This window comes from Mustela putorius, unplaced genomic scaffold (genome assembly GCF_011764305.1).
Source record: "Mustela putorius furo isolate JIRA1106 unplaced genomic scaffold, ASM1176430v1.1 tig00000095_pilon_pilon_pilon, whole genome shotgun sequence".
NCBI lineage: Eukaryota > Metazoa > Chordata > Mammalia > Carnivora > Mustelidae > Mustela > Mustela putorius.
The window spans coordinates 23,703,083-23,715,855 of NW_025421280.1; the positions used below are offsets into that span (position 1 = coordinate 23,703,083).

The 12,773-nt window shown below is 38.7% G+C and overlaps 1 protein-coding gene across 3 annotated transcripts in view; it reads left to right on the plus strand.

Annotated features, from left to right (window-relative positions):
• The window catches only part of SMARCC1 (SWI/SNF related, matrix associated, actin dependent regulator of chromatin subfamily c member 1), a 171,960-nt gene that overhangs the window by 16,158 nt on the left and 143,029 nt on the right, over nt 1–12,773 (plus strand). For all 3 annotated transcript variants that reach the window (XM_045080557.1, XM_045080560.1, XM_045080565.1), the window contains exon 3: nt 11,829–11,914. In XM_045080557.1, coding sequence (XP_044936492.1) covers nt 11,829–11,914 — 86 coding nt within the window. The remainder of the gene's footprint in view (nt 1–11,828; nt 11,915–12,773) is intronic.

The window sequence follows — 12,773 nt, forward strand, 5'->3', positions numbered from 1 at the left end:
CTCATACTTTTCCAGCTGAGCCAGCTTGGGGCCCCACGTACTTATAACTAAGATTTGTTACAGCAGTAAAGTAAGGATGCGAAGCCTAGTCACAAGGGGAAAAGACACAGGTGTAGCCTGAAGGAATCTATACTGCCGGTTTCTGATCGCTCTCTCCCTTATGTGAGGCATCACACAAAGTGCCTTCTTCCCCAGCATTGAAGATGTAGTAGCAGATAGGCACTATTTCTGCCCAGGGATGCCTGTTAGAGTCTCACACCCAAGGATTTTATTGGGGGCTGGTACCTTTTTTCTAGTACATACTTAAACTTCCAGACTCCCCCAAAGGAAAGCAGGTATTCATCATAAACCACCACATTGTTTGTGCAGATAGTCTAGTCTCAGGGAACCACACTTTTTGAATCGGTTGACTAGGAATACTCTTAAGGGCAGATTTCCAGATGTTAGCCAAGGGCCAGTTGGCAAGTAGGCCTTTCTGAGGATAGTCCTCTTAGGCCTGCTGTGTTAATCCTTCTCTGCACAGTTTTGTTGTATGTGTGGTTTTTAAAAATTAAATTCTTTTGTGTATTTTGTATATAGGTCCTTTATAATATATCTGTTGCAAATATTTTCTCCCAGTTTGGGATTTGACTTTTTGTTTTCTTATCAGTCTCTTCCCAAGAACAAAAGTTTTGAATTTTGATGGAGTCCAATCTATTGATTTCTGTGATTTGTGCTTTATTTGTTCAGGGAAACCTTTGCATACCCCAGAGTCATAGACTGTTTCCTGTACTTTCTACTAGAAATTTTATAATTCTAGGTTTTATGTGTTTTGGGTTAATTTTTATGTATAGTAAGGGCTCATGTTCTCTTTTCAGTATGGATATTGAGTTATTTTATTTAATTATTATTATTTGTAAAGATTTTATTTATTTGACAGAGAGAGAGGCGCAGGCAGAGAAAGGGGGAGAAGTAGGCTCTCTGCTGAGCAGCCCCTATGTGGGGCCTGGTCCATGATAACCTGGACTCCAGAATCATGACCCTAGCTGAAGGCAGACACTTAACCTGGTGAGCCATGCAGGTGCCCCATATCCAGTAGTTTTAGAGCTACCATTTGTTGTAAAGATATTTTTTCTTCTTTGAATTCTCTTAGCTCTTAAGCTGAAAATTAGTTGACCAGATGTGTGAGTGTGTATCTGGGTGGTTTTTGCTATTGATTGAAATGTACATGTTTTCGTTAATACCATGTTTTTGAGTACTGTAACTTTATGACAAGTTCCCCTCCCCAATCTTTAAGCTTTTAATTTCTTTTTCTTGCCCCATTGTACTGGGTAGTGCCTCTAACTCAACATGGTATAGAAATGGTTAAGACAGGGGGCTCCTGGCTGGCTCAGTTGGTAGAGCATGTGGCTCTTGATTTGGGAGTTGTGAGTGTGAACTCCACATAAGGTGTAGTGATCACTAAAAAAGAGGTGTTTAAGACAAGAATTCTAACTTTATTCTTGTTAATGGAAAACAAGTTTTGCACTATGAAATATGATAATAGCTGTAAGTTTTTCATATGTGATCTTAATTCAGATTGTGGAAGTTCCCTAGTATGCCTAGTTTGCTAAGAGCTTTTAATGCACATGACTGTTGGATTTTATCGTGTGCTTTTTCTGCATCTTCTGAGATGATCAAGAGGTTTTTCTCATATTCTGTTGATATGATGAGCTTCATTCACTCATTTTTCAGTTCATCAACCTGGTATTCCAGGGTAAACCCTACTTAATCATGATATGTTATCTGTTTTATGTATAAATGGACCTTAATTTGCTAGTTCAATTTTCTCAACAGATACAGGGTTCAGATTCTCTTTATTGTGTCAGCTTTGGTAATTTGAATTTTTGAAGAAATTTTATTTATTTGACAGAGAGAGAGATCACAAGTAGAAAGAGAGGCAGGCAAAAGGGGAGGGGAATCAGGCCCCCTGCTGAGCAAGCAGCCCGGTGTGGAACTCAATCCCAGGACCCTGAGATCATGACCTGAGCCAAAGGCAGAGGCTTAACCCACTGCGCCACCTAGGCGCCCCCATTCTACAGGTTTTGACAAATGTATAATGACATATATCCACCATTATAGTATGACATAGGATAGTTTCACTGTCCTGAAAGTCCTCTTTGCTCCTCCTATTCATTCCTTCAGCCTGCACTAACCTCTGACAACCATAGATCCTTTTACTGTCCATAGTTTTGCCTTTTCTTGAGAGTCATATAATTGGAATATGTAGTATGTAGTCTTTTTAGGTTGTCTACTTTCACTTAGTATTATGCCCTTGAAGGTACTTTGTGTCTTTTAATTGCTTGCTAGCCCATTTTATTTTAGCACTGAGTAATCCTTTTCTTACCAGAATTTGGTGTTGTCAGTGTTCTGGATTTTGACTATTCTATTATGGTATCTCATTCTAATTTGCATTTCCCTGATTACAAATGATGTGGAGCATCTTTTCATCTCTTTCTTATTTTTTTAAAGATATTACTTTAATTTTTAGATTTTCTTTTATTTTAAAGATTTTATTTATTTGAGAGGGAGAGAGAGCATGTGCACACATGATTGGGGCAGTGCAGAGGAAGAGGGAGAAACAGGTTCCACTCCGAGCAGGGAGCCTGATGTGGGGCTCAATCCCAGGAAACCCCCCCCAACCCCAAGATCATGACCTGAGCTGAAGGCAGACACTTAACCCACTGAGCCACGTAGGTGCCCCTTAAAGATTTATTTTTAAGTAATCTCTACACCCAGCATGGGGCTCAAACTCACAACCCCAAAGACAAGAGTTGCACTCTCTCTCTCTCTTTTTTAAAGGTTTTATTTATTTATTTTACAGACAGAGATCACAAGTAGGCAGAGAGGCAGGCAGAGAGAGAGGGGGAAGCAGGCCCCCTGCCAAGCAGAGAGTCCAACGTGGGGCTTGATCCCAGGACCTGGGCCGAAAGCAGAGGCTTTAGCCCACTGAGCCACCCAGGCACCCCATCTCTTTCATTTTTGAAGGGCAGTTTTGCAGGATTCAAACTTTGATTGACAAGTTATTTTTTCTTTCAGCGCTTTGCCTTTATCTTTTCATTACCTTTTGGCCTTCATGGTTTCTGAATAGAAATTGGGTGTTAATGTTATTTAGAGTTCCTTGTGTATGACAAGTCACATCCCTCTCCCTGTTTTTTAGATCCTTTGTCTTTGTTTTTTTGACAGTTTAAATATAAAGTGTCTTGGTGTGGATCTCTGATTTTATCCAGCTTGGAGGTTGTTGAATTTCCTGGATGTATAAATTCACATTCTTCATAATATTGGCATGTTTTAGCCATAATTTTTTTTCAGATATTTGATGTTATTTTCTCTCTTTTGGGACTCCCATAATATGTATATTGGTAAATTTGGTGCTGTTCCATTGGTCCCTTATACTGTGTTCATTTTTCTTTGTTCCTTTTTTTCCCCTCTGGGATGGTTTCTGTCAATTTTTTTTTCCCCCTCTGAATGGTCCATACCTCCCTATTTCTTTTTTGTATGCTCTGTAATTTTTTTTATTAAAAACAGAGCAGTTTGTGTGTTTTAATGTGCTAATAACTCTGGTAGATAGATTCTCTCCCATGTCCAAGGATTGCTGTTGTTACTTGAATGCTGCAGACATTTGTTTGTGGAATTTTCCAAAATGCTTTTGTAAAGACTATATTCTTTGTCAGTACTGTCATTGATGTTTCTGTGCTGTTATTTTTCAGCAAGTTATCTTTCAGAGATTTCTTTCTTTCTTTCTTTCCTTTTTTTTTTCTTTTGTTAGAAGAAGTTTTGTGTATTGTATCAGCATTTTTAGTTGTCAGCTGGACAATTCTGGGTATTTAGCCCAGTATATTTCCTGTAATGATTTTTTTTTTAAGATTTTATTTATTTATTTGACAGAGAGAGATCACAAGTAGATGGAGAGGCAGGCAGAGAGAGATAGAGAGGGAAGCAGGCTCCCCGCTGAGCAGAGAGCCTGATGCGGGACTCGATCCCAGGACCCTGAGATCATGACCTGAGCCGAAGGCAGTGGCACAACCCACTGAGCCACCCAGGCACCCCTCCTGTAATGATTTTTTAAGCTTCATTTTAAGTTTTAGTGATCAGAGATAAAGTATAGGTCTCTTTAATCTGACTTGAATCAGAAGTCTTGAGAAAGTTTAAAAGCTGTTGATTTTGTCATAATAAAGCTCATTCATTTCTTTTTTTTTTTTTTTAAAGATTTTATTTATTTATTTGACAGAGATCACAAGTAGGCAGAGCGGCAGGCAGAGAGAGAGAGGAGGAAGCAGGCTCCCTGCAGAGCAGAGAGCCCGATGTGGGGCTCGATCCCAGGACCCTGGGATCATGACCTGAGCTGAAGGCAGAGGCTTTAACCCACTGAGCCACCCAGGTGCCCCAGCTCATTCATTTCTTAAATAGAAATAATGTAACATATGGAATTGCCTCAGATCAGTTTCTGGAACCAGGTGTTATGAAAGAACCCTGGGCTTAGGAGTTAAATAGCTATGTCCTAGCCCTCTTACCTTGGGGGAAGGTACTTTCACCTGTACTACTACTGGGAAAGTGTTTCTTGCTCTACTGACACTATGATGTAACTGTGGGAATCACAAGATATGGGATAGTAAAAGTTCTTTGAGAAATTAGAAGTGGTATTTAGTACTTAACATGAAAAATAGATTGCTAGCTTGTTCTAGCAGTTTTCTTGGTTAAAGTGAAAATGTAGATATAAGGTAGACATGTTGTTTGAAAATTTATTATACTAGTTTGCCATTGCCTCCAGCTCTTTTTTTTTTTTTTTTTTTAAGATTTTATTTATTTATTTGACAGAGAGAAATCACAAGTAGATGGAGAGGCAGGCAGAGAGAGAGAGAGAGGGAAGCGGGCTCCCTGCTGAGCAGAGAGCCTGATGTGGGACTCGATCCCAGGACCCCGAGATCATGACCTGAGCCGAAGGCAGCGGCTTAACCCACTGAGCCACCCAGGCGCCCCATTGCCTCCAGCTCTTAAGGAAAGTCCTGAAGAGCTAGCTGGGTCTTCTGTTTCAGCTCAACTCATATCTGAGAACAGTGCATTTTATGTAAACCTGAGGACTAACAAAATGTTGTAGTGTCCTTTGAATTGAAGCCAAATTTTATCAATTGCAAAGATTTGCTTTACTTTCCTACTCACTGCAAGTGTTTAGTATGTATTTATTGACATGACTTTGTTGGGATGATGGTTACTGTCTCAAAGATGGGAAGAGTGAAAGGCTGTTATTGAAGTTAGCTGGAGAACTGAACAATATCTACTTTGTGAAATTCATCTTTTCTTAAAATATCTACAAAAATGTAAAGCAGTGCTGACGTTTTAAAGCAATGGTCAGAAAACTTGGTGAAATTACTACTTCTCAAAAGGAGGTACATTGAGAAGGATACACTAATTTTCAGGGATGTGTACTACATTTTTTGGAATTTATTCTCAAACTGTCAGAGGAACTTAATACATTTTAATATATAACTTTGGAATACATGTAAATACTTGGAAGGTAAAATTTATTGTCAGAGCCATTTCTACAAATGAGATTGTGTATTTGGATTGGGTAGTAGAATTTTGGGACACTTTATTTTTATTTTTATTTATTTATTTATTTATTTTAAGATTTTATTTATTTATTTGAAGATAGAGATCACAAGTAGGCAGAGAGGCAGGCAGAGAGAGAGGGGGAAGCAGGCTCCCCACCGAGCAGAGAGCCCGATGAGGGGCTCGATCCCAGGACGCCGGGATCATGACCTGAGCCGAAGGCAGAGGCTTTAACCCACTGAGCCACCCAGGTGCCCCAGGGGACATTTTATTTTTTTATTTTTTATTTTTATTTATTTTTTTAAAGATTCTATTTGTTTATTTGACAGACATAGATCACAAGTAGACAGAGAGGCAGGCAGGGAGAGAGCAAGGGAAGCAGGCTCCCTGCTGAGCAGAGAGCCCATTGCGGGACTCGATCCCAGGACCCTGAGATCATGACCTGAGCTGAAGACAGCAGCTTAACCCACTGAGCCACCCAGGCGCCCAATTTGGGGACATTTAGGTGAGTCACAGTCCATAGGCACTCTCTCTCGGACACTTTGGAATTTATGTCCAGTAAGTCTGATTGACCTCATGGCAGAGATTCTCATGAACTTGGTCAGTCTGGTGTAATGGAAAGAATATGGGCCCGAGAACTTTGGCAGTTTATTTCCTTCATTTGATTTAGTAAACCATGCTGTGTGGTAAAGAAGTTTTAGGGAGAAGGAAATTGATAAGAAGAGGCCTATAATTATCAGAAAAAGGGATTGGCCCTGATTATTGGTTTTGTAATTGTTCCTTGCAGAGCACCTGAGGGACTGAGGGAACAGAGGAATGAATGGGGAGGTCCAAGAGGAATCTGTTGCTTTCAAGTTTCTCACTTTGAACAGTTTTTCCTGATAGACTTCTTTCTGGGCTTTCTGCTCCTGAAAAAGTTCTTTGGCAAAGATACATCAGAAAACTGTTGAATTCAGTGAATGTGATGATTCCTCCAACTTTGGGTATTTTATGATCTGTGCCTGAGAATAGTATTGTTCTGCTAAGATCATGCAAAATTCTAGGACGTTTTGGATTTTTCTTTTTTTCTCTTGATTTCAGGGAATAAAAATGTAATTAAGATTTCTGTGTATTTGAGTTTTGGAATGTCAGCACTTCCTTCACTGGAATTTTACCTGGGAGTCGTATTGGCCTGGGGTGAGAATTTGCTTTTTAAGGCAGTCCAGAGGACCTGATAAATTTAGGACCAATTATTATGTTAAATTGTCATGGGGTTCCTAATTGAGTGGTTAGTTAAGTTCCAAACTCGAATTATCTTGAGATGGAAGCTTGTTACCTTCTTTGCTGGCAGGTATTGTTAGCTCATCCTTTCCCTCCTCTCTGCAGTGAGCGTGTCGATAGTCCTGGCTGTCCATATGTGTATGGCTGGTGATTGCCTTAGTTCTGATGTCCTCCCTTGCTTAGTCTTAGGTCTGTAGTCTTTTTTCCCCTGTCCTGCCTGCCTGGGGAAGCCCTGGCCTTTATCTTATCAACGTTGTCATTACTTGCCTGTTTAGTCTCATCATCCCCACCCCCTATCACCCTAGCATGGTATTTCTTTTTTATGCTTCAGAAGATTAACACTTTGACTTTTAGTTTGATTTTCTGTCGTCTTTGATTTTTGCATCTAGGGGTTTGATTTCTTCCTAGAGATCCAGTTTATTTATTTAAAATAAAGTCTGTGGGCGCCTGGGTGGCTCAGTTGGTTAAGCGACTGCCTTCCGCTCAGGTCATGATCCCGGGATCGAGTCCTGCATCCGGCTCCCAGCTCCAGGGGGAGTCTGCGTCTCCCTCTGACCTTCTCCTCGCTCATGCTGTCTCTCACTGTCTCTCTCTCAAACAAATAAATAAAAATCTTTAAATAAATAAATAAATAAAATAAAGTCTGTTATAGTTTGTCCAGCATGCATTTGAAGTGGTAGGGTTTTCTGGTTATTCAGCCTATCATTTTGGTGGAGGCAGGAACACTTTTCATCTGTAAAATGGGATAAAGAGAGTCAACTTTGTAGGGTAGTTGTGAGGAGTAAACGAGGTACGTTATTTTCATCTAAGATGCCAATACTACAAAATTCCCACAACTTGAGCATTTTTTCAGAAAAATGGCAAGTTGTCAGTGATGTATATATAGTGCCTCATGGTAAATTTAAATTCTCTGTAATTGGTGGCAATGATAATACTTTTTGTTCTCCCCAAGAATAAGAGTACTGCAGCAATAATTAGCTATGATTAGAGATGCTAATTACAGTTACAGTTTCTCTTATTAATTACATTGGGAAAAATTTCTGGAAAGTATTATCGGAACTCCAAAGCAGTTAAAGTACACAGAGAAATGTGTGGAATATTTGATTGTCATTTTTTGTGAGGTAAAAAGGTTCTGGAGTCTAAGCAATGTGCCTTTTTCCCCACAGCTTTTCAAGGTGTGAAGATGACATTGTGATTTTCTGTGAACTTTCTTGATGTCTTGGACATTCTCAGTTTCTGTTCCTTTATTCACTTTCTCATATTTTGTTTCTTGTACCATCATATTGACTAATAGACCAGAACACGGCATTATAGATGTGTATGTTCTAACTATACAGGTATACATCCTCCTTTTTTCTAATTAAGATGAATTGCCCTTAATAAATAAGCCAGAGAAATAAATAAGGGCACTGTGGTACAAATTTTAAGCACTTTTTTATGTGTTGCAGTTAGTTCTGTCTTTTTTCTGGGTTTCCATCAGCTCAGCGGAATTTTAGGTGGGCTATAAATAGGTAGGATGAGACCACTTAACGTACATCCAGAATAAGATGAGATTAATTTTCCAAAGAGTTAACCAGAGATAGAACAGCTTATCAAAAGCAGTGCAGTCACACAGCTGGGAATAGAAGCAGGCTGTTAGAGCTGTCCTTGATCGCCAGACTCTGATTGGGGTGTGTAGCTACTGAGATAACTCAGGCAAAGCAGCATCTTGCTGGCTCTGGAAAGCTCAAGTTTTGGAAACCTCTTGCCCTTTTATTCTTTAAGTTTTTCAGTACTAATCAAGAGGAATTTACAATGAACAATCCACGCTGCTCCTTAGGAGAAGTTCTTGTATTCGAATTATATCCAGTGTCAGTTAGGGTAGGGCCTCTTCAGGGTGGGGGTGGTTGGGCTGAGGGTTGGTTGAGGCCATGCAGTCAGGGCCTCGTGGGTGACCCTGCGAAGTCTCTTGTCTCTGCCTCCCAACTTGCCGTCCCCGGATTCTGATTGACTACTTTTTTATCTGGGTGATTTTGATACTGAGCTTATCCTTAGGACCAGAGTCCCAAATCCATTCCCATTTAGGCTCTAAGAATCCTTGATGTGTGGTGAGTGTCCCTTTTTGGTTTTTTCTTGTCACATCTTTATGGACTTGTGTTTTCCTTTTTGCCCTTCATTACTGGAACTGGTGCCCCTGACAGGTTCCCGGGTTTCCCTTTATTCAGATGATACCTCTGGAAAATTAGAAGTCTGATTTTCTTTTTTTTTTTTTAAGCTAGTTATTGTATTTTTATTTTTTTTAAAAATTTATTTATTTTCAACATAACAGTATCATTATTTTTTCACCACACCCAGTGCTCCATGCAATCCGTGCCCTCTATAATACCCACCACCTGGTACCCCGACCTCACACCCCCCCGCCACTTCAAACCCCTCAGATTGTTTTTCAGAGTCCATAGTCTCTCATAATTCACCTCCCCTTCCAATTTACCCCAACCCCCTTCTGTCTAACTCCCCATGTCCTCCATGCTTTTTGTTATGCTCCATAAATAAGTGAAACCATATGATAATTGACTCTCTCTGCTTGACTTACTTCACTCAGCATAGAAGTCTCATTTTCTTTTTTCTTTTTTTTTTTTAAGATTCTATTTATTTATTTGACAGAGAGAGATCACAAGTAGGCAGAGAGGCAGGCAGAGAGAGAGAGAGGAGGAAGCCGACCCCCACCGAGCAGAGAGCCCGATGCGGGACTCGATCCCAGGACGAGTGTGTACAGTGTCCAACACTGTACACATAATGCAGAAATCAGTGCATTTTTTCTAAAGCATGTCTTAACCTTCATTTAGTTCATACTAAAATATAAGCTTTAAATAGCTCAAATTTTATCATTCAGCAGTTTAAACTGCTTTAAATAGCTTTAAATAGCTCAAATTTTATCATTCAGCAGTTTAAACTGACCTGAGTTAAACTGCAGCGACTTAACCCACTGAGCCACCCAGGCGCCTGAAGTCTCATTTTCTACTTCACTTATCACTTGTTCCTGTAGTGGTTGACAGAAGTTAATGTGTCTGTCTTGAGCATATATCTGATATTTTAATTTCTCAAATTTATAACCTGTCCAGAAACTGGCCTTAATTTTAAATTACGTAATTATGTGTATAGGTGTTTTATTTTTCTGGTCTGATCAATATGTAGCATGGCTATGATTTTTTTTTTTTTTGACACTTATGAGTGTTTTTTGGGTTGTTTTTTCAGCTATGAGTTTTTAAATTATTTTAGTATACTTGAAATATTGAAAAAGTTCTATGGATTACCTACATTGTCAGGCACTCTGTTGAATACTGATGTTAAAGATTTGAGTAGGATATTGTTCCTGTTCTCAAGGAGTTCATATTAGAGATATATGCTGAGTGGTTTGCATGTGCTTAGTAGTGATATGCTTGTGTAGTTAGAACATTTCAGCCCAGCCTCTGCAGGTTCAGGGAAGGCTCAGTAGAACTGTTTCATTCTGCTCTTGTAGATACCTTCCAGCACATTATGCCAACACCAGAAGATTTTAATAACTTGTTCATTTTCCTAGATAAATAACATGTTGTCAATGGTAAGAATTGCACCTGGATGTATTTGCTTTTAGGAATATGTAATGCAGCATTTGGGGTGTACTGGGAATAGTATTGGGCAAGAAATTAGGAGCTCAAACCTATATATTTAAAAAGCAGCAGGAAAACCAGAATGACTTGGAAGAGCTCATCTTAATGATTTTCTAAGTATTTTTTATTTTTTAAAATGTTTTTTATTTTTTCATTATAGTAAAATGTTTTAATAACTTTAAGTGTGTAGTTCAGTGGCATTCTTCACATTGTTGTCCAACTGTTACTACCCTCCATCTCCAGAACTTTGTCATTTTCCCAGATTGCAACTCTGAACTCATTGAAACATAACTCTTCACTCTCTCCCCAACCCCTAGCAGCCACTGTTCTGTTTTTTGCCTTCTTGTGTTTGACATCGTGGAGTTCTTTTCATTATATTATTTTGTAAGAATCATTTTGAAGGAAAAAAAATGCATGCTGTATTTCTTTTTTGGAGGGGTTTGTTTCTTTTATTTATTTATTTTTAAAATTATTTTTATTAACATGTAACGTATTATTTGCCCCAGGAATACAGGTCTGTGAATCGTCAGGCTTGCACATTTCATAGCACTCACCATATCACATACTCTTCACAGTGTCCATCACCCAACCACTCTCTCCCTACCCTCCCATCCCCCAGCACCCTATTTGTTTTGTGAGATTAAGAGTTTCTTATGGTTTGTCTCCCTCCCGATCCCATCTTGTGCATGCTGTATTTCTGATACTTTCATATTATTAGCATATTTGATGATCAGTTTATATGAAACTTTTACTTCCATAGTGTAGAAGTCATTCAGTATTTGATTTATTTGATCATTACTTTTATAATCCATAAAGTGCACATCTCTTTCAAATTGTTGCACAGATTTTAGCTATAATTTTACATACAATTAACACTGTGTTTTCATGGTCATTAAAATATTATCACAAGAGTTCAGTTGTAATTTTTGCATAACTTAAGTGAGGGACCTAATTTGGGAACAAAGTCTAATGCATACTAATATTTCTTATTCTACAGGAAAATCATATTGTTGGAAATTATGTTTTACTGGGATTTTATACATTTAAAAAATCACATTTTATATTTATCAGTGGAGGTTGTAGTGTATCAATATTTTCTGTCCATTAGTGTTTCCTGCTGAAAATTTTGATTTTTCTTTTGTATATCTTGTTTTTAAGAGACTATTTACTAAAAGAGTAATAAATTGAATTAAAAGAATTTTTAATTGACTTTTGGAAAAAATTTCCTTATACCTTATTTGGTTCCAGGAAGTATATAATGAGGTTAAGCTACCAGTTTATAAATTTTGACTTTATAAAACTTTGAATTCAGACATGACTAATTTTGTCAGAACTTTTATTTTTCTCATGTGTAACTTCTGTCATTTTTAGGCAAAATGTTTCATGGATTTCAAAGCTGGAGGCACCTTGTGTCACATTCTTGGGGCTGCTTACAAGTATAAAAATGAACAGGGATGGTAAGTTTTTGTGTTTATTTGTATGTCTTGATGTGATATTTATGTTATTTAATGTTAAATCGTTGGCCTTCTTTGTATAGTGTTAGAGAATTCTAAAAGCACATTATAATTAGTGTGCAAAGTTGAAGCTTTATTTGGTTTTCTGGTTTACTTTGTACCTACATCCAGGAGAAATCTCGAACAATTATTCTATTTATTAGGCAAATTACTTCTCAATATAGTTGTATCTAGATAATAGATGAGTATGTATTCTTAGCAAATTAGATGGTTGGCTCACTGTGAAATATATAAATGGGTATTGTGAACGTAACGTTGTGCTAAAAAACAGCAGTTTAAGTGTTTTCATGAGCCAGGCCTTCAGAATGAGAGATGTCTAGTGTGCTGTCATCGGGGCACAGACGAGAGGAACCCAGCTCAGGAGTGCAGACCATTCCTCCGGCAGTGGTGCAGCTAGGATAGAGTCACTGCTGCTGTTCTTGGGAGGGTTGCACTTTCCCTTCACTCTCCTCTTTCCCTTTTCTCACCCTGTCTCTCTTGCTGCTTTATCTCTTGAGCTCTGGGGTTTCTGCCATCTCTGTGTGGGACGTTCAGCTGCTGAGACTAGTGAGGGTTTCATGGTGATGGTTCCAAACTTCAGGGGTAGCGGGGAGTCCCTTCACAGGCCGGGGTTGAAGGGTGTGCTGGGGGGGAATTGACTTGAAGTCGTTTTGAGGTTTTAGTTGTGTTTATGTGAATTGCAGTCTTAGCATCTTTCTAGGAGATAACACATGTAATTTGGGTAGTTTAAAATATGGCTGGAAAAAAAAAATAAGGCTGGAAAAGGCAAGTAAGTGCTCACATTGATAAATAGGACAAGTTT